The 22556-nt window shown below is 37.1% G+C and overlaps 1 protein-coding gene across 2 annotated transcripts in view; it reads left to right on the top strand.

Annotated features, from left to right (window-relative positions):
• Nucleotides 1-22334, top strand: part of TAF2 (TATA-box binding protein associated factor 2) — a 68439-nt gene extending 46105 nt beyond the window's left edge. Inside the window, exons 21-26 of one of the 2 annotated variants that reach the window (XM_019471519.1) lie at nucleotides 3326-3395; nucleotides 4936-5045; nucleotides 7457-7686; nucleotides 10368-10520; nucleotides 10934-11039; nucleotides 21294-22334. In XM_019471519.1, coding sequence (XP_019327064.1) covers nucleotides 3326-3395; nucleotides 4936-5045; nucleotides 7457-7686; nucleotides 10368-10520; nucleotides 10934-11039; nucleotides 21294-21559 — 935 coding nt within the window. In that variant the 3' untranslated portion in view covers nucleotides 21560-22334. The remainder of the gene's footprint in view (nucleotides 1-3325; nucleotides 3396-4935; nucleotides 5046-7456; nucleotides 7687-10367; nucleotides 10521-10933; nucleotides 11040-21293) is intronic. The other variant, XM_009277213.2, reaches the window with a different exon arrangement.
• Nucleotides 22335-22556: the final 222 nt, after the last annotated feature.

The raw sequence follows: 22556 nt of genomic DNA, 5'->3' as shown, positions 1-22556 counted from the left end.
GATTATCTAATCTCAAGAATGTTAAAGTTTAGGGTCTCGGAGATGCTCTGCTGTAATTGAGAACTGATACACCATCTCTTGTAATTTGAAAAAATCTCAAGAGGATTTTTACTTCAGAAAGCAATCACTTGTTTTTATGTCTACCAGAAGTATGAAAAACTACACATCTTTCTTTTCCCACAGCCGCCTTCTAGACAAACTGACAAGATACAGACAGGATGGGTGGTCTGTGAGATGGGTAGGAAGTTAGGTCATGGGCCGCACTCAGAGGATGGCGATCAATGGTTTTTACTCAGCCTGGCAGCCTATCACAAGTGGGGTCCCCCAGGGAACATCTTCATAAATTAGCTGGACAACAGCATTGAAAGCAGCCTCACCAAGTTTGCTAGTGACACTAAACTGGGTGGTGAGGTGGGACACATCAGAAGAGAGAGCCATCTTACAGAGAGACCCAGACAGGCTGGAAGAGTGGGCTGGCAAGAACTGTATGAAGTTCAACAAAGACAAGTGCAAGGTCCTGCACCTGGGACAACGTAACCAAAGAGTCCAGTACTAGGATCTGTGTGGCTGGGGAGCAGCATCGCTGAAAGGGACCTGGGGGTCCTGGTGGACAACAAGCTGACCATGAGTCAGCAGTGCGCTGCTGAAGCAACGAAGGCAAATTGGATCCTGGGCTGCATCTGCAGGGGCATTACTAGCAGAGATAGAGATGTGATCATCCCACTCTACTCAGCGCCTGTCAGGTCACACCTGGAGCACTGTGTCCAGTTCTGGCCCCCACAATTCAAGAAAGATGCGGGCAGACTGGAGAGGGTCCAAAGGAGGGCCACAAAGATGATCAGAGGGCTGGAGAATCTGTCCTGTGAGGGAAGACTGAAGGAGTTAGGTCTTTTCACCCTGGAGAAGAGAAGGCTCAAGAGGACCTCATCACAGTACTCCAGTACTTAAAGGGAAGCTACAAAGAGGACGGAGGCTCTCTCTTCACAAGTAGCCACATGAAGAAGATAAGGGGCAACAGGTACAGTTGCACCAAGGAGGCTCCGGGAGAGGTTTTATCTCTATATAAGAAATTATTTTTTTATGGTAAGAACAATCATTCAGTGGAACAACCTCCCCAGGGACGTGGTGGAGTCCCCATCACTGGAGGTTTTCAAGATGTGATTGAACAGGGTGCTAGATAATCTCATCTAGGCTCCCTTTCCCATGAAAGGTTGGACCAGATGATCTTTTGAGGTTCCTTCCAAACTGGGCTGTTGTATGATTCTGTGATTCTTCTGGTTAATAAGATTTGTTCTGCCCAAGGTCAGGTTTAATTTGTCATTGCTCCCCAGAATGTTTCATAGTTGCTACATAAATTTGAAGAGCAGGTTAAATGCATTAGTAGCAAAGCTTTGGAAGTCTAGCAGGCCTAGTTTACACTATAAAGCAAATAGCAGGGAAGACTTACTTTATTTCAAGCACAAATAAGTTTAAGAACCAAAAAAGACTTCTTTTTTTTAAACCACAAAAGTATGGCATTTCTTGGTTCTGTTATCCAGTACCGTCAGCCTAAGGGATTCATCTCCTAGACTTCTCATTTTCTAATCAAAAACCATTTTAAAATCCCTTTTGTTAGTAGTCGAAATAATTGCAGCTTGCTTATGATTGTGACTTAATGTGTTCGCCATTTTGTGAGTCTTTGCCGCACGGTTATACGATATTATTTTTCTTCCATGCAAAACAACTTTTGTATGCAGTGTTCTTGCTGCCTTCTGTCCCAAGCAAGGTAGCTGCCAGGAAAAGCAGCTGTGCATGGAGTTGAGCACAGGCAGTCACTAATCCCTTAAAAGTATATCTTAGGCATAGCTTTTCAAAGTTTTCTCTGATTTTTAAAGTAAATCTGAGATTTCAATTCTGGTCTGTATGGATACAAATTTGCTCTGGCATCATCCAGAACTGCGTAGCTCTGGTCTAAATAGCGCAGAACATGAGCTAATACATTCTGCCTCTAAACAGGGCTTATCAGCCCAGTTCAGTGCCTCACCAGTATAATCAGTTCTGTTGTGGTTGGATTGTAGGAAGAGCAGAGCTGACTTGCAAGTGGCCTGCAAAAGACTATTCAGCCATCTTGTAAGCAATATTATAATGTAGTTTTTAATTGCTTGGCTGCCTCCTCCCAACCCAAGAAGAGATCTTACGTTCTAGTTGTCCAAAGTACTTAAAGAATTTCTAATAGAACTGAAGTGCTGATTCTCATAATATAATTCAAATAATTGCCTCTTCCTTTAAAAGCAACTCAGTCTAGTGAAATAACAGGGGAATAATAGGTATTAGAATTGGTTGGACTAGAAAAATTTTATTTAAAAATTGTTGACTAAAAACTGACTGAGATCAGGAAGGAAACTTCAGCTGAGGTATTTAGAACTGAAAATACAGTAGGCTTGAGGAAGAAAGACCACAAAATGGAAAGCAACAGAAATGTTTTTGGAGCTGTCTGTACAGGAATGATTAATACACCCCAAATTCTGAAGTAAAGCAAAGCCTAAGCAAGCTCTTCATTGTTTTGAGGAAATGAGAAGAGAATACTGCTGTAAAATCTCACAATTATGCACCTGAGAAAAAGATTACATAAAAATTCTTTCATTTTTTGTGTAATCGGTGATGATGATATCCTGTGTTGTTTCCTATTTTGCAATGTTACTCTGACAATCAAAGAAATTTTCTAATGTAATTTAAATTTTAAACTAACAAGCTGATTTTGTTTCCAACAATGTCAGGCAGCAACTTTCTAGAAGCATGTGCTGATGAGTTTCAAAATACATTCTAATTGCAAAGTATACTGGTTTAAAAAACTAAGGAAGGCTACTGAGAGGAGTATGCTCGCAGTTTTTTATAAGCCCTTTCTATCCTATTTATAGATAATAATCTTTCACAGATTTCTGTGTATGAGAATTCTATATTCTCTGTTCCCTATAGAAAATATTATGCTTCTGATTGTTGAAAGGATATTTGAATGTGTTCGTTTTAGGAACCACACAATATTAAGATGATGATTTACTCTGTGATCTTCCCAATCAATGCTCATGAGTGACAGTTATCTGCTATTAGTCAATTGGCAGTTATTGAACAATTGAGGCATGAAGGAGTTTCGTGCACATTTCTATTTCAGTGTAAAATAAACCACCTTTTACTTTGAATTTGCGCTATAATTAATGAAATTCCTCTTTAGTTGCAGTGATTCAAGCTCTTTGTGTGCTAATTCAGGAACTTGTGATTGTCTTGATCAAAATCCTCCCACTTCATGTATTTTAACAGGCATTTTATTTTATTTTATTTTTCTTTGCAGTTGATAGGAGCTATGAAGAACTACAGTGGCTGCTTACTATGGTTCAGAATGATCCTGTACCCTACATAAGGTTAGTGAATTAATAAAGAGCCAGTATTTTTACTAATGCTGGAACTACTGAGAAAATTCTTGGCCTGGAATCACTAGAATAGATCAAATGCTTAACTGCTTAATACCTGTTCACAAAATTGTTTTTTCTTCTTGTTATTTTATATAAAATGAAAAGTGTTTTGATGTTTCAACAGTGTACATCTCAAAAATTAATATACTCTGTTTGTATTCTCCATTATATTATTTTTGTCTTTTATGTTCTGCCCCTGTGGTGGAAGTCTGAAGTTAGAGGTTGTTTCCTGATCATAAATAAAGTATATAAATCTGATGTTGCATATGGCAAAAAGACTTTGTGATATGTAGTAAAGACAAAGCTTGAGACAGTGCACACAATGTTTTGCCAGCAAGGAGTGTAAAGCAATTGTTAGACTGTAGATGGGGTGAAAGGATAACATGTGAAAATATGGTGTAATTTCTAGTATGGCCTGTTTCAACTTTGTTTTCACCAATGAATGATTGGATATTTTAGCACATTCATTATAAACCCTTGAACACCGAGGTTCATAATCATTATTTTTCCCCAACGTGTTGTTCTTATGGCCACCATTAAAATACTGAGCTTCAAAGATTAATAATATCACTTTTACTCTTTCTATAGGTGATTTCTTACAAAAATAATAGCTGCAGGATTGTTCTCTCTTATTTCTATCATTCTTGTTAATGAAGGTAGATACAGTTAGACTCACTAGAGGAGGTTTAGCTTCAGTCTAGGAAGGAGATTTCATTTGATTTGTATCTTTTTAAAGAGGAGTTTAAATTTTTAATTAAGTGCTATACGTAAGCCTCTTCTTAAAGAAAAGGAAAAAAAAAAATCTGTAAGAGTTTTCTTGTCCCAAATGTGTAAGACAGCAAGGAGAAAGCTGGCTATACAGGGAAAATAGTTAAAATAGTAAGTAATGGAACAAATATTCTCATTCATAAAATGTTTTCAAGGCCAAGTTTAAAGAAAGTGGGGACAAATGTATCTACTTTCAGCTCAGTGTGTAAATTGTAAGCAAACATGGTAAGTGCAGAATTTTTATACACCAGTGTAACTTAAGAGGTGACAGTGTTCCTTTCCAGAAGGATGTGCAAGTCCTGTCATTTTGTATCAGTCATAAACATTTAAAGTTATTTAAAAACTCTTTGGTGTCAGTATGTAAGGAGTTTATCAGCCAATGTTGCTCCTTCTTTGTAATTATCAAGTCAGTGTGCAATAAAGATTGGTACTAAACAGAAGAGCATAATGTAGCCTACAATTTTGTACCTAACTGTTAAAAATTATGTCTAATAACATCCTGCTGCTTTGCACCTTACTTCTTAACTTTAAATTATATTGCTGATGGTAAATCCATGTCTATGCATATTGTGGACAGACGGAAGAGCTAAAAGCATAAAACATCGGAAGAAATCCTGTATTTGAATAAGTTTGTAAGAATGTCGCAAACTGAACAGACTTTGTATTCTTAGTGTATTCATTTGGACTTAATAAAGGTGGTTTTTTTCTATTTCTTTTTCAGGCATAAGATTCTGGATATGCTGACTAAGAATCCACCTTTTACCAAGAACATGGAGTCCCCTTTGTGTAACGAAGCTTTGGTAGATCAACTTTGGAAACTGATGAATTCAGGTTGGTTTTTGGTTTGTTTGGTTGGTTGTTTTGGGTTTTTTTAAATAAGTGTTAAAGACTTGCTTCAGAATATCCAAGCGGTCTCTTAGTTTTGATAATTAGAAATTGAAAATTCAGTCTCAGAAATTCAATGTCACATACGTACCTCCAGAACTCGCTCAGTGACACAGGGTACCAAGCCTCCTTGGTTTTCATTATTTTGTCTACTACTGTAGTGTGCTTTGATGTACTTTGGCACAGAATGATTCTTTGACCCAGACGTTCAAAGCAAATGTTTCCTCAAATGATGGTGTCTGTGTTACCTTTTTCTTTATAGTTTGCTTTAGATTAGGTAGTCTCTCTTTGTCCTCTTTTACTAAACTGTGAGAGAATATGAGAGGATAACATTTGTATAGATAATTTAAACGAGATTTCTAGAAGTGTATTATAAACCTAAGACTCAATTTGCCTTGTGTGATTAGGAAGGATCCTAATGAGAGAAGGGCTTGCATCTTTACCATTGACCTGTTTTTCATTACTGAAGCAGTTTTATCCAGTCCTGAGAAACTGCCCTTTAACATCTGGCACATTACTACATAGATTACATATAAACGTTTATATAGCTTTTTTAGGTCATTGAAGGCTGTCTGTTCTCTGTGTATCATTATTTTTAGTGTTTAAAAGTTTACAGCTACACTCCAGGGGTTGAAGTGGGGAGACTACTAGTAGTTCGGTTTTGTAGGATTTGCCAAGTGTCAGGCACAGAAAATAAACAATTTTGATGTTCCTATCAGAGAGTTTGTTTTTCTTTTTTCTTGAGAGAAGAATGTGTGCAGTGTTACTTACAACCATTACCTCTTTTTGCAAGTAAGAAATAGGGTATACATTCTTATTATGATTCATGGGGCTTTAAGTACTTAAATTTCTATGCATCAAGATGACATAATGTTTCAATTTATTTTCTGTAAGGGATAACTGTAGCATTCCAGGGTGCTTTGAAAAAATGTTTGTTAATGTGAGACAAGTTAGTAGCCAGGTTTAAAGCTGCATGATTCTAGAATCATGAGTTGCTTTCATTTAACATAAGCACATGCAATAGAAAACAGACTCTTGATTGATACATGTAATCTTTTTTTTTTCTTCTGTGTTAATCTGCATTAAATTGATAATGCTCACAAGTTCCAAAGTTTGCAGAGAAATTCAGCAACCAATTGTATTGAAGCTTAGCTGTTCCGCTGGAAAAGGGGAGAGATACTGAATGGGAATTCATCGTATCATTTCAAGATGTACTAGTTTAAGAAGTTGAGTAAACTATTTACTGTTAAAATATTAGAATAGTTTTAATATCTGTGAATGTGTCATTCTCTGGAGAGTATTTTGATGTTAGAAACGTCCAGATTAATACTCATATCGCTTTCTCCTTACCCAGCTGTTCATGAAACTCATCAGAGTTACTTGTAACTGGGTAAGTGTATGTACAGCTAAGCTTACTCAAAACACTCTTTAGCCCCATGAAACTTAGTATTTACAGGGATAGATCTTGTAATTTTATTTTGTGCTGTCTTGCACAGCCACATTAACATGGCAATTGGCACATCTGTGTCTTGTTTACCAGATATAGTTCTATTCCTGCTGTGGAACAATATGTTCAATAAACTTGCAATCAGTCAAGAGCTGGGCTGAGTTAACACCAGAATCACTGTATCTGCAGCATTGCACCAGATGTTAGATGTCTTTCTGTTGTGATTGGTGCCAAACGTGCTTTGACCATTTGTGTATGAAGATACAAAAGCAGTACACAGTTTGCAGTGAAAAATAAAATCAATGAAGCATTGCTTTGTGCAGTAAGAATAGATATCTCCAGTATGAGTACAAATTAAAGTATTGAGTATCCAGTGAAGTATGTGACATAGTAGTGACATCAAAAAGTATGTTTATGTATTGCTGGTTTGTGTTCTCTATCAGTGTGGTTTCCAGAGGGTACAGATCTCAGTCATGCTTAAGGCTGCTACTACATTTCATGGAATACATAGGCAAGTGCAACCAAATCCACTGATACAGGAAGCCAGTTTGGTAACAAAATGTTCTACTTAGTTGTCCGATAGTAAAACCTAAAGTGAAACTTTAAAAATAAAAGCATATGGGTGTGATTATTTTCCTTTTATTTTTCATTGTGTTATTATAGCACTTGGTTTCCCAGTCTTGTTCTACTAAACGTGTCCAGCTTACAACCCAAACGGCTCAAAGCCTTCCTTTTAAACAGGATGTGGCGGGTGAGTTTGAGTCAATAAGAGGCAGGAATAATGAGGGAAGTGTATCTTAAGCACAGAAAATGCCATACTCTGGTGGATCCAGATCACTTAAACTGTCTTATTTGTTGGGGAGGAGAAGATTGTATCTCTGTATTAACAATAATATCTTTTGGATTTTAGGAACTTCACATGACTGGAGATTACGATGTGGTGCTGTGGACCTCTATTTCACACTTTTTGGCCTCAGCAGACCTTCTTGTTTACCATTACCAGAGCTTGGACTTGTTCTTAATCTGAAAGAAAAGAAGGCTGTACTTAATCCAACGATTATCCCCGAATCAGTTGCAAATAATCAGGAACCTGTGAATAGTACTAACAATCACGGACAGTCAGTAGGATTTCAGAACACCGTAAGCACAAACCATCTGCATACATCCCATTCAGCTGGCTCTGAGTCCTTGCGTGGGTTGCTGATTTAATTTTGTATTGTGTTCAAGCTTCTCATGCTTTACCTAAGCTACCTTTATACCTTGTTACTCTTTATTCCTTCCACTGGAAAAGCTGGCATATACCATAACTTTTTTGCCTTTTTTTAACTTTGTATAGCGTATGCAAGCTTTTTACTTGTTTTTTCTAGTCTCATCATTTCTGTTCTTTATAAAACTTTCCTTTTTCTATATTGCTTATGAGACATGATGTGATTCACAGAAATGTTTGATGCTGTGATGAAAACTTTTTTTTTATTAGACTAAGAATATTGCTTATAGGCCAGTTATGCAGTTTTCCAAAACAAAACCTTTTATCAGTAAATTTGTTACATCTTAAAATACATAGATATACCTCTTTTTAAACAACTTTAAGAGATGTGAAAGTTGGAACTTTAACACACCTTCATTGAACACTTGAATCTGACTACTTAGTGCTGTGCTCTGAAGGATTTGTAACACCTGAAAAATCGCATACATTAAGTTTGATATCTTTCTGGCTTCGGAGGCTTCAGTCCTAACATAATCCATTGTGTAGTTAGAAAATGGATCTTGCAAACTGTTCAAGTCGTACTTTTCTTAAGAGTACCTGCCACTGCTGCAAGACTAAATCTTTTTGTTGGACAAATTTAATTATGAGGGGAAAAAAAACTCAACAGACATGGAGATAATGAGTAATTTTCTAAACAGTTTCAAAAATTACATTTGATTGAAACTGCTTAGGAGTAAATCCTGAAAGAGAATGTGAACATGTAGTTAGCATGTTTGAAACTCTTTCCACCCTTTTGAATGGGATGGTTTACTGTTACTTTATCAGTCCCATAGTTAATTTCTAAATCGTTTTTATTGAGAAGTATACTGAGAGTGCAAATTATCACAGTACCTTGCAGGCTGTTTCCAGTAGGGGGAGAAAATGATGATGGAGTCAAATACCCTTAGAGCTATCCTACATATTTACAGAATGTGTAATAAGTCCTAATTTGCTGCGCACAAACATCAAAATTAAATAGCAGGAGACATTTTGTTTGCAGATTTTTAGGCTGCAGTTCAGTGAACATACGAACTTTTTTTAGCAGTCAGACTATCTCAATCAAAAAATTTCCTCTTAACTCTTCTTTTTCCTATGCTGTCCTCTCCCTTGTGCTAGCACAGTTGTTGTTGCTGCATAGTGAGTTGGATCAGGGGAGGATCTGGTTGAAAAAAAAACATTTTTATGAACAGATACTTCCTGCTGGGTCAGCTTCCTGGTCCAGTTCATCATGTAGTTATACAAATGCTTGTGGCGGCCCAAGACAGAAATGTGTGAGGAAGGGGAAGAGGCTGCTTCTTTTAGCAGCAGTCCTGGCTTACACTAGTCTGAAAATAACAGCATTAGTATAAGCCTCAATTCATACTTCATCCCTCGTATCTTCTCCTACCCCTTTTGTTAAGGTTACCATTTTCACTGTAACTCCCCCAAAATTCAGGGAACTGATTTTCCTTGTAAAAAAAACCAAACCAGTAATATAAGACAAAGGCTGCCTCTCACATCAGCCAAAGTTTATCCAAAAGCGTTTCACAACAGCAGTGTGTTGGGTTAAATAATAGGGATGAAAAAAGGGAAATGTATATTTGAGGGGAAAAAAGAATCAGCAGGTGATAGAATACATCAGATTAACTAGATTCTTTAAAGCAGACTGTATATTCTGAAAGCATAAACATGTTAAAATCAGTACCGATAGACTTGTGACACTGAATTTGCTGAGGATGGTAAAAGTTACCCACTTCACAAAATTGAATTTGAATTGTTCAGGGCAAGAGTTTGTGGGGCCGGAGTGCCCTTTGTAGGATAGAGGAAGAGCAGTTCAGTGGAGCAGCATATGCTCTTGACAGTCTATGATATGGCTTAAATCTAGTTTCTAGTGGGTTTTTAATTATGTTTGCTTCTGTGGGTGCTTTATCTTTCCTTCTGTATTTTGTGTATTGGACTTGTTGGAACACCTGTCTCCTGTTTTGATGACTATATGTGTAACACAGTAGACTCTCCTGCTATTTTTATATTCCTTTGACCCTGGGTTTTTTATAATCTAAGCAGTAATTTACAAAACAGTTTAACTCTTTTTAATAAATATTGTTGTGAAATAAAAAAAACCCCCAAGTTATGAGTGCTCATTATGATTTGTATTCAACAAAGTAAGCATTAGCTTTTAAAGCTAACTAAAAGAAGATTTAGCTAAATCCCATGCGTAGATCAGAGGCTATCACAGTTTTTCAACTGAGATTTGGACTGAGGAGACTCTGCGAGGCACAGATTTATAGAAAGGCTATTCAGAGGCAGCAAATGTTGTTGCACACCAACAGTACCATGATTGTGAGAAGGGACAGAAAAGATGCCAATGCTAGATATGCAGAGGGAGCAGGGATAGAAGTAAAGAGAAACTATGTTTGTAGGAGAGGTTGGCACAAATCCATACAGGGTTTTAGAAAATACTTTCTGCCAGAACTACAGGGAAAACTTTGTTCAAATCACCCACTTTACTCAGAAGTGTTTTCAGCTATCAGGTCTCTTTTAGGCTGAAACATGGCTCTTGCTATCTTCTAATTTTGGTCTTTTAATGCTGCTTCAGGAGGATGATCATCTTATTAAGGAAACAGCATCCAGCATTTCTGGTCATCAGCAGGGGGTGAAGAGGAAGGCTGATATGCCACTCGGGTCTCCATTGGAGCCAGGGCAAATACTAGAGAAGAATGAAGACAGTAAAGTCAAACTCAAAATCAGAGTAAGAAATGGAAATTCAACTTGCACAATATGTAGGGTATTCAGAATAACAGCAGCAGCTTCTGCTGACTTCCCTTAAAGCTGTGTTCAAACAAAAGACATGTTGTGTATATGTGTACAGTAGTTGTTACACTTACTTTGGCAAAATCATTTCCCATCAGATTCTTTATTGGCTGGCAAGAACTAAAGTTGACAGTTAATGCTCTTGTTCACACAGCTTCATGGTAAATTAGAAAGAAGAAAAGACACTGATGCTTCTTAATTTTATTGAATTTTTTTTCCTTTGCAGTGGTAGATATCACTTCCTTTCCCTCTCACCCCCAGTTTACCTCAAAAATAAAATATTTTAAGTTCTATTTAGTGATATTCTTATGAATTATTAGCATCTGCTTATTTTTTTTCCTGATATCTTAGTTCTCAAACTCTCAAGAAGAGGAGGAAATTGATATGGACACAGTTCATGACAGCCAAGCCTTTATTTACCATCATTTGAATATGTTGGAGAGACCATCCACACCAGGTACGAGTAAATTTATTGGCAAAATGATAGTACGAATTTTTCAACTATTTCGGTTGTGGGGTTTTTTTGCTACTGCTTATTCCCATACGTACAGTGCTGGTAAGTGTTAAATGTTCACTGAATTTAAGGAAGTATGTAAAGACAGCATAAGAACACTTCTTTAGCTTCCCAGGATACTTACCAATAACTGCGTACACATGTATTTTCATACATAGATATCTAAGTAAGGCAAGTATGTATCGTGCTTATAAAAGTGAAAAGCTAAGGAATGAATAAAATAACATAAAGCTGAAATAGAACCCCATAAGCAATTAGGTAAAACTTATTTTGCCATTGTTGTCATTTAAAAAATAATAATTTTGAAGATTAACTTTTAAAAAACCAGCAAGACTATTCAGGTAAAAAAACCCTCTAATATTAATGATTTATAACTTAACATCAGTAGTTAAAAAACATGCAAGCCTCAAAGATGCTTAGAAGGGCTTTTCAAAGTTGAAAAGATTGCATCTATGAGTAAAATGGTTTCATTTCAAGCACTTCTTTTCTTTTACTACTTTTCTTAGAATCTTTTTCATAAACTATTTGGCTAAATTACTTCTCAAAGAATAGTGTTTCTTAAAACCTTAAAGGAGGCTGAACTTCATTGATGAACTTCCACCTTCTTTGCTTATCTGTCACTAGCAAAGAAATTCTGTGTTTAGTCTCATTTTCTCAAAATATTTTAACCACATTTCTTAAGTTTAGTTCCAGAATGTGCCAGTGGAGCTAAGCTGAGGTAGTGTGACTACGTAACAAGCATTTTGAGAGATCTTCGGTACACATCCAAAACAAGGTTTTAAGGTTGCAGTACTGCAATGTGTAAAAGTGAAGTATTTGGCCTTAGAAGTAGGATTCAGAGTAATTACCCTCTTGCTTGTTTTTCTGTGTTTATCCAGTGGTTGCCTAATGTAAAACACAAGTAGACTTTAGCAGCAGGATCTGGAATGTTGGTTCCGTCTTGAGTGCCCTAGGTCCTGAGCTACACTGACAGGCGACCTCATCGCTTTCCCTGTGACCTGGCAATTTAGCAGCCCCGTTTAAGAGAAGGGCTGGTGGATGTTCCTGCTCTGAGTATCCTGCTGAGGCCGGTGCCTTGGTGCTGGCCGAGGGCGTGGAAGCTGTAGGCTCATACTCCCTTAGGGCCTAGGACTTATGTTTTTACTTCCTTGGCAGATGCTCTAGCCACTAGGGGGTTTTGGTTTTTTTTATAAAAGGTAACTGCTGTCATTGCTCAGCTAACAAATTAAGTTCATATGGGGACATAAAACACAGGGAGGTCTAGTTTCTGGATTCCAGATGGCCTTTGGTTAATGACATGTGCCTGTAACAGCCAGCTCTGCCAGGATGGATTTGCTGTTAGATATGTAGAGTAGCAAAACTCACAACTTTTTGCCTAAATCATAGGCATTTCAGCAGAGTAAAGGGGAAGGCTGCATATAGGTTGCTCTCGTGAACTTAGGAGCCTAATTCCGCACAACCTTTACTTTAAACCTCTCAGCTGCTTTGAATTTTGTCCTCAGTGTTATGGTCAACCATCACATTTTCTGTTACGGCAGAGAATGACACATCCAGGGCACGCGAGTGCAAAGCTGATCCGCTGAGGATTAGTATTTATAACTCGTACATGATATTTTGCAACAATTTTTTTTACTAGATTTACACACTCTACGGAATATAAAGTCATAAACAAAACTCTGCCAAATACTTCACAAATAGGACTTACGGGACCCTTTGTACGCCAGCTCTGTGCTCCAGGACTGTTGCATATTAAGTTTGCACTAGAGTTCAGAAAGGGTAAGGTCTGATCAGGAATGGAGTAATGGCTAGTTGACTGCTGCTTTTGTAGACCTACAGCAGACAAAAGCTACTTCGAGTTTCACTTGTGTGCTGAATGACCTTCTCACCTCTGCCGTTTAGGCATTCAGCACACTGAAATACATTTTCTTTCCTAGGTAATAAATGAGACAAATGCTGGGGTTTTGCCACAGAATTCATTTTAAATAATAAGCCTTTGAAAAGCATTATTTTCAAACACTTCAGATTAATTTCATTTTCTTTGGTTTATGCGGTTAGAAACAGTTCCACTTCAGATATCCTTTGCTTCTAAAATTTCACCTGTTTCATATTCATAGCATTTTTCTTAGAAGCAGAGATGTATGAATTTCAGACTGAGTAAATAAAGACAGTTCAATCTTTAGGAAATGGCATACTTCTGAGAAGAAATGCCAAACAGATGGGGAAAAATAAAAGCATACGTAAATAAAATGGTTCACACATAGGAGTGTTCTGTTTTACAAAGGAATCACAGATAATATTTCCTGAGGGCCTTTGAGTTTTTGCAGCAATGCCGGAGGATGGGTGCACTTCAGTGAGTGATTACTGTGAAACAGATTGACAACAGGTTCTGAAATGGTCTCAGTATCTTGTTAGTAAATCTGCAAGATCTCGTATCTGCCTCAGTTCTGTGACTCTTACTTAGAAGGCAGCGAGCTCTTAGTCCATACTCAGTTTTCCTCTCACAGCTGTGGGTTATGTCCCCACATGTCACATGAAGTGTTAGGTCATCAGCCAAACACAGCCTGCGAACAGCAGCTGCCAGGAGGAAGTTCATGTTGGGTCTAAATCCTGCCATATCTGTGTATTTTTTTTTTTTTTTTTTTACACTCCCCACACCACCCTGAATGATAATTTGGATTTGTTCAAGTTGATGTAACCCCCATAAAGCCAGGAAAATATTATTTTCCTTTAAAAGATTTTTTCTGTATGCTTCTGCTCATGTGTGAAAGGTTAGGGTTGAGACACGCTGCAAGGGCAATAAAAGAAGTCTTGTACTACAACTCATGCAGGATTACAGGTTTCAGTACTACAATTACAGCACCTTTCGTAGTTGTTCATAGACAAGATGTTTTAAATCCTGCTAAAGCATCCTGTCTATGATAATAGAACTGTGGACTCTGGTAGTTATAAGGGGTTCTGAGCATTTTTCAGGAAGTTATTAAAGCAAACAAAACATCAGTTGTGAACTGTCTGAAGAATGCTGTTGTGTTGATTATTCATCTGCCCTAAGGACTAGAAACATGGTAGCCTCCTTTGAGCCTCTAAAGCTGTGCAAGGTCACGTTTCGAATGCGAGAACAGATTTTTATTTGCTACTAAATCATCAAGAAAGTAGTAATGCTCCTTACTCTTATCTTACAATCAAAAGAATTTCAAGATCAGATTTTGTGTAAGCAGTAGATTTAAACTCTCATTTCAGACTGTAAGGTGACTTGTCATGCATTGTTGACTTCAGTGAAATTGGATTAAGATACGCTTCTTTATTTACTTTAATATTTCACTCATCTGAAAGTACAATACTTCAAAATTAATCTTGAAGAAGTTCTGCTGTACGTGTCAGTAGTTATTGATTGGCCTGTTCTTTTCTGCTTCCAAGATAAATGCCTGGCTGTAGCCTGCGTGATCTACCAGTGAAGTTGCACATCATTATGGCTCAACAGGTCATCACTGATAAACATTTAGTTAGAATTTTCCCAGCTATTTTTGGTAGTTTGACAGTTGATACAAAGCCGTATCCAATTCTCTCTTTTCTTTATTTCTACAAAAGAAAAAAACTAAATACAGCGATGTTCTCTTTGTGCACTGGCAATCCTTTTTCTGATAACATTCGGGAGCAGTGGGCTTTGAGGACACATCCTGAGCATTCGAACTCAGATCAGAAAAATCCTTTGGCCATTCTATTAATCCTTTTGCTGTTTTCCAGGATAACCAAACTGGACATTTCCACCGCTGACCTTGTAGATCACTGTCTACCATGTAGATGTACATGAAACTTTGAAGGTCTAGGCCACACTCATACGTGTTGATTGGATCGCGGTCTTATTTATCACAGTTACTGTCTGCAGCTTCAGGAAATAATGATTTAGCTGGATTGAATTGTTTCTGGAACGATTTTAAGCTGGATACAGCACATACTGCAGTAAACTGTAGAGGGAAACTACTGTAGTCATTATGTTTAAACAGTACATTTACAACAGTAGATTTGAGCTTGTGGTGCAAATCACCGCATTTCAAGTGCGGATACAGTAGTTAATAGGAACGCAGTCTGAACGGTATAAAAAGCCCGGTCCTCTGCAGCTCAGCAGAGTTACCTGAGTTATCTATAAGAGCACCAGTACCTCAAAGTTCAGCCATTAGTTAGTGGCTCCTTGCCAAAAAGGGTTACCAAAACATCAGCACACAGACAAACATAAATGAGCACTTCTTGGATGTGAGGACACCACTGACAATGATGGATTTTTGCTTTACTTTTTAAGGAGGGAAAAGCTGTTACAACTGTTCTGTTAGACTACCCTTTAATAACATATAATATTAATATAGTATCTGTTTGACAGTATCCGTTACACATATGTTGACTTTATTACCTAAAATATAACTGTTTCCAAACTGGTAACTCATAGGCTTTCAGGTTCCGTAGATAATTTTGCCTCACTGAAATAGTATGTGGTTAATTGTACACTTCACAAGGCAGGGTATTTTCAAGTGCTTTATCCTAAAGTACATGAAAGCAGCTTTAATAAAAGCATAAGCCCTGCAGATATAGTGACAACATAAATGAGAATTGTTGCAGTGTGTCAACTACATGATTTAATAAAACCAACATAATATTGTAGCTGTGATTGTCTCTGAGAAAACAACTGATCACTCTCAGACTTAGAAGATGGATGAGGCTAGCAACGAGATTTTCAAGTGAACTACCTGAAACTGTTAGAGGCACAAAGTATTCTGAATTGACTTACTGATTTAAATGTTCTTTTTCTCTAGAGTAGGGAATACTCTAGAATTTTCTAGAATATTAAAGTAAATGTAGTAAAACTAACACCATAGTTAAGCTATTATTTTAATGTAAGGACAAAGCTTATAGCTGTTAAATGAAAGTCAAATGAGGAAATTAATAAAACGGTTACCAGTTAAAAGCATACTGTAGTTTAGTCACCAGCTCGTCTATGCAATACTTTAGCAGAGGCTATCCTTTGGTATAGGTATAAGGAATTATCTATCTGGATATAAATCCCACTAAAAATACGAAGTCAAATGAATCTGTAAATTGGAACTAGTTAATATTTTTATGTTGGAGCCAAATTAAATGATTTGTTTAGCACACCCTCAGAAAACTTTTGAGTGTTTTGTTGTTTTTTTTTTTTAACTAGATCTTTACTTCTAACTCTCAAACTTTAAATTTTGTCATGTGGTCCTTAAAAGAACACTCAACTAGACAGAAAATTGGTAACTTTTTTTCAGAGATACGTAATTTGAAAATTCTGCTTCTTAAGACAAATGGCAAGACACTCTTGCGTTCTGGGAGCTTGGAATTATTTACGCTTGGTAACTTTCTGTATGTGCCTTGTTGATGGTTCAACAGATGCATAAACACAGCATTAAATTAAAAAATAGTGTGTCTTGAATGTTTCCAGGGTAATACTAAAAAAGAAAAGTAGAAATAAGGAAAAACAGGATAATTGTTAAAACAGTTTTTAAGATCTTTTCAGAATTTTTAGTGTTCTCTCTTTAGAGAAAATGCTAGCCAGAGCTGCAGTTCAACTGCTAGGCAAAGAAAGTGCATTATTTTTCTCATTAGCAAGCTTTCTTTGGCTTCTGGGAGAGACATACTAAATGCTTGTGTGCTTGTGTTGATGTCCCCTTCTTCCCAGAGGTGGTCGGTGTCACGTTCTGGAGCACCAGCCTGTCCTCAGCCGAAACACTGGACCCACGGGCCTTATCCTTTGCTGTGATATGTCAAGTTGGTTTCTCCCTCTCTGACGTTTGCATAAATCAGGGTGCAAATGGGGTCATTTTTAACAAGTGTCAATTTGGAAAAGTCCTACATAAGCCAGCTGTTTTAAATAGATTGTACATGCAAAGAAGCAGAGACTGTAAGTCTGTGGTGTCCCACACTCTTCACACAAAATCAGAAATACAGGAGAGACCATATGGAAGACCTTATGAAAGCTTGTTGGCATGTTAAAGTCTCAGGTTACATGTTCCCAAATTATAAAGGTTCAATAACAAAATCAGAGTAAAATAGGTAAAACACTGTACCCAACAACATTGTTCAACGTTCATGCACCAATGATGCTTAAAAAGAAAAAAACTTACCCTAGATAATTGATGAACAGGATGTTATAATTATCTGACAGCGATTTTTATTATGACAGAAAACGTTACTTTAAAGCTTATCAAGATCTAAACCCCTTTCATTCTAAAATTAAACTACGAGACCTGTGTTTTCATATTTTATTCTCTCTCACAATATCTACAGCATTTGTATTGGTCCCTGTGACAAGGTGTGCACAAAGTTTCTGATCTTTCTCCCATGGGATAGTCATCCTGTCTTAATTTTAAACACCTATCCAGCTAGCTGGAACACCGCAAAGCTAATAATTACATTGGAATCTCCACATCCCAAACAGAAGGAGATCCAAGTGGATAGACACAACGTATGTGCATTTTCTTCCAAGGAATGCTACTAACCACTTCAGAAATGAGCTCCTGGGCTCACCCTCCACTTACTGTGTGTTTCTGTGATTTGAGAAACCTGGGTTCCAGTCCTGTTCCCTTTGCCAGGAGGAAGTGGGTTCCCTGCAGGAAGAGGGAGTGCTTTGTGCCTCCTTGCAGCAGTCCTGCTACCCCTGTTGATATGAGGATGATATTAATGCCCTGTAAAGCAATTCCTATTTAGCCTTGCTTTCCTAGTTTGGCAGGTTCCTGGCACGGGCTTTAAGTAGATATTAATTAAAAAGAAATTAAAATGAAGAAAAAGCATTCTGCAAGTTTAACAGTGAATTTTACAGGTACAAATCTGTAAAATTTTTTATAGAGCTTTTACAGGTCTGTCCATTTTACAGACAACTGAGTTCGGTAGTCTGCATACATCCTTTCTGAGCCATCGTCCAGGATCAATATATTTGATTCCTGATTTCAAAGCACTCTTTAACAGCTGGAGGAAATTTTCTGGATAGTTGTTATTTTTGTATTTAAAAGATGAGCAGATTATAGCTATCATTGACCTCTGTGAAGAAAGTGTATGTGTACTCTTAGTACTGGCTCAGTAAAAGTAGATTTTTGTAATGACATTCTTTGATTTTTTTTTTTTTTTTCTTTTTAATTGACATTTGTCCCATATTACCAATGTTGACTGTCTCCTTAAGCATCAGTAGCCCCTGAGTTGCAGTTGGATCCCATTTCTCCCCTTCCTGGAGATCTTCTGCCTTTTTCAGTTTCCAGGTGCTCATCACCACCCCTTCAGTCCTGTTGGCTTAAGCTACTGTTGTATTTGCTCCCTAACTTGCTCCAGTCAATGGTGTTTAACTGCTTTAAATAATAGATTTTTTTAATAATCTACCTGAAATAAGTAAAGAAGTGATAATGCAGATTGTTGCGTTAGCAGAGCTGGTAGTTCAGTAAACGGCAGGGAATTTGCACAAGTGGCAGGTAGCGCAACAGAGTCAAGAGTGTCTGTTTGATTGCATCCTTGGTCTTGACTGGCACTTGGCACTACTCCTACATCATCCCTGCAGACTTGAGCCCGTGTTCTTATAGCAGTTATACTGCGTTTTTAAAGTTTTTAAAGCTCAGAGGCTTAGCTTTGGTTTGAGGTTGTTACAAATGTAGTGTCTAGACTTACAGGTTCAGTTTCCATATAAAAATACCTTCACAATTTGGAACTAATGGAGCTGTGAAGGTTTAAGGGGTTTTGTCGTGTGTGGTTTTTTTGCTTTCTTTTAAGTTGACTTTAGTTTGCCTTGTATATTTTAATGCATCATGTGCCGATAGCTTGAGAACATGTGAGAATGTGTTCCATACCTTGGATAATCTTTTGTACGTCTTTTATGGACAAACAATGATGGGTCTTCTTCAGGCTTTTTGTCACGACCTTTATTTCTGTGTTACTAGAAGCTGTGTTTGTGTCCCTGCAACGGTACACCTTTAACTACTGTAGCCTGTTTTAATGGGGTCAAATACTGTGTGCTTTGGTTTTCTGAGGTACAACCGCCAACCATTCCTTTTCTAGTGGCCTGAGTCAGATATGCTCCTTTTTCCACTGTTCTGTCTTCTCTTTCATGGCTGGTTTTGCATGCTTGCAGCTGCTAAGGAAAATTTTCTTACTTGTTTAAAAGCTGTATGCTTTATAGGAATGAGCTCAGTTTACAGGGATAGGTTTAGGTACACGTAGGAGTTCCTTAAGAGGAATATAATTAAAATTGTTAAATTGTGAAGCAATCTTGTATCTTTTTGCATCAAATACAGTATACTTACATGCTGTCTGCATTGTCGAGAACTGCTCCAGGTAACAGTGTAAAAAAGTTGCAGTAACTGTGCATTGAAGTCAGCAAGTGGAAGTTTGAATTTGTGTGCATATCTTCTATCTGCCATAATATACATGAAAAAGTAAAGTCATTGTGAGTTCTAACAATAAGTCTTTGCACTGATAACATGAGCTTACTACTGCATAGTTCTGATGAAATAAAAATTAAAGTTTTTTAAAATACTTGCATATTAGAGATTTTAAGTCTATTGGAAACTATTGTACTCTAGTCTAGCCTCCTTTGTAACATCAGCAGAATTTTATATTGCACCATATTCACATCTTGCGGTCGAGCCCAAACATACTTCTAGAAAGACGTCACTTCTGCTGTTTAAGACTTTAAGCAGTAGAGATTCCACCATGTCCCGTAGTTAGTCATTGATTATTCTCACTGTAAAAATGTTTTGTATTCCTAGTCTTACTTCTGAACACTGCTTACAGATGTAGATTTTGTTTTTTTCCAGCCATATTTAAAAACAAACAAACAAAAAACAGAACAGCTGTGCTGTCTAGAAACTTTCCTATATGTGTGCTTGACTGAATCAGTTCTTAATCTTTTGGATAAGGCTAGAAAGATTGCGTGGAAATCTTTCTCAATGCTTGTTTGTCATACCACAGGGAGCTGCCTCTTCAGACTTCCAGGAATCATTACCATAGACGAATCATTCTTGCCCTTAAAGATACAAAACCAACCAACCAAAAAGATGTACTGGAAAAAAAAAATCCATTTTCAAATATATAGAAAAAGATAATTACAAAGTTTATAACATCATTCCCTGTTATTTAACAGGGATATTTTCACCAAAAACTGGAGGGGGGAGGAAAAACCCCAACATTTAAAGCAGCTGTGAAGAAAATCCATTTTACGTAAAAATTAACAGAGTAGTTGCCTTCAAAAATCTGATGGTGCTTCTCTACCTTTGTCTAGTAGTTAAAGCACGTTCTTGCAATGTGAGTGATTTGATTCAATTTCTGCCTAAAGGAATTCGAGCTTTCCTACCTTCCAAGTGTTTCCTCTCATTAACAATGTTATTCTTAGGTTATTGCCCTTTAATCCCTACTATTGATGCTATTGCAGTTTGTGTGAAATAATGAAATACTAAACGAGCCAAAGAAAGAATGAGAAAGTGGTTCAGGAATTGAGAGGCCATGGATCAGATTTTCTCTCCTCAGATTCAGATACCAGGCTTACTCAATATATAAGTAGTTCTAGTGTGTTTGTGAAATGCATACTAATAAAGATGGTGTAATTGTCTTTATTGGAATTTGCTTTTTGTTTAAGAACAAAACTTTGTATAATCTTTCAAATAGGCTAAATTGGTTGTAGGACGCAATTTTTGGAGAAAGCAATTTAATTCTTCTATTCAGTATCAAAAAGTTTATATGTTCTTGCAGGGAGCTTTAGCTCCTGACTAAAAGGAGTTCACATCCCAAAACTGCACTTCAACGTATGCCAGTCCTGCACTTTATATCATAGTTTACATAAGTGGTTATATTTTCATTATTCACGGTACAGTGGCCTTCCTACTCTGTTTAAAAATGAATTTCTGGAAGCTAGTATAACTTGCAGTTTCTTAGCTGTTTACAATTCCTAGTTGTCTGGGATACATTTATATTTTTGAGGGAGGAAGGGGGGGTCCTCTGTAAAAATTGTCAGTAGTATGGGAGCATTAATGGCCCGTTCAGAGCCTTTTCTGAAAAAACCAAAAAGCTAATAGTACAAGTATAGTAACAGATTCTGTGTTTGCATGTTTAAATGATAATGTAGGTTTGATCTAATACTTCAGAATTTCTTATGTTTGAAGACAGTGCAAGTTAAACATTTATTAATCCCACTGTGTCCATTTTTTTTAGGTAAAGAACAATCTTCGGGAGAGATGAACATGCACCCTGTCTCAGCAGCTCCACTGTCTGTGTTTAGTAAAGAATCAAACTCCTCAAAACATAGTGATCACCATCACCATCACCACCATGAGCACAAGAAAAAGAAGAAGAAACACAAGCATAAGCATAAGCATAAACATAAACATGATAATAAAGAAAAGGAAAAGGATCCCTTTGCTTTCTCTAACAGTCCAGCCAGTGCACGATCAATCCGTTCCCCCTCACTTTCGGACTGATATCGATGGCTTCTCTGGAGTTCAACTTGCAATATTCTCTGAATACTTAGAAGGATGTGTATAACTATAGCGTCTATCTTTTTTTTTTTAATGGAAATAAGAATATGTGAATTGCCTTAGCAATTCAGAAGCTCTGCCACCGTCTTCGTTTGAAGCCTTCTATTTGCATATGCGGTTGTTGAAATAATCTGATTCAAAAAATATGTTTTATGATTCTGAGTCATTTTGTATTTCACTGTTCTCCACACCTCCCACTCTTTTTTCCATTTTAAACAAAGAAAACAGCCCTTTATGTAAGGGCCCCATGTCCACTGGCAACCCTCTGCACATCATGCTGACCATGTGTACTGCCAGAATCAATTATGTTTTAATCCTTTGAAGAATGTTACGAGGCAGAGTATGTTTTAAGCAGAAGCCAATTGCCAGACCTTTGGTGAAGTGCTGTTTCCAGAGTAGTATTGTATAACCCAGTGTAGACCTCCTGAGAAGACAGGGATTTTCTGTAGTCTTCGGTTGAGCTGTTCCTTGCTTTAACCATTGCAATGTAATGTCACAATTTTAAGAACAGTTTATAGAACATTTGCCTTTTTCAGATGCTAAAACTCTTAAAAAATTCCAAGCTGCTTTCAAGCTGCAGGTATTTATTATGGACGTGACCCTTTGAATATAATGACATTCTGCAATTATGTTTTTGGAATTTTAGCAAAATGCTTAATGCATGTTTTGTCCTGTAATCAGGCTTTTAAATATCCAATAAAGTTTGCAAATTATTTTGACAGAGGCAGAATTTTTTCTTCAAGCTTGACATTGGAATATGCTCTTGAAAGATGGCTTTGCTAAAATTAAAAAAATATTTTAGAAAAGCTTAAAAATTGAAAAATATATATTTTCTCCTGCTGAAGGGTGGCTTTTTTGGAAGCGTTCTATACGATCAGCTCATGAATCCACAGGAGAAATACATTAGTAGATTAAGCGAGGGCTGGGACTTTAAATGATG

This window comes from Aptenodytes forsteri, unplaced genomic scaffold, assembly GCF_000699145.1.
Source record: "Aptenodytes forsteri isolate BGI_AS27 unplaced genomic scaffold, ASM69914v1 Scaffold49, whole genome shotgun sequence".
In the NCBI taxonomy this organism is placed as follows: Eukaryota; Metazoa; Chordata; class Aves; order Sphenisciformes; family Spheniscidae; genus Aptenodytes; species Aptenodytes forsteri.
The sequence above is the reverse complement of the archived record's forward strand: the minus strand, read 5'-3'. Positions and strand labels throughout refer to the sequence as shown.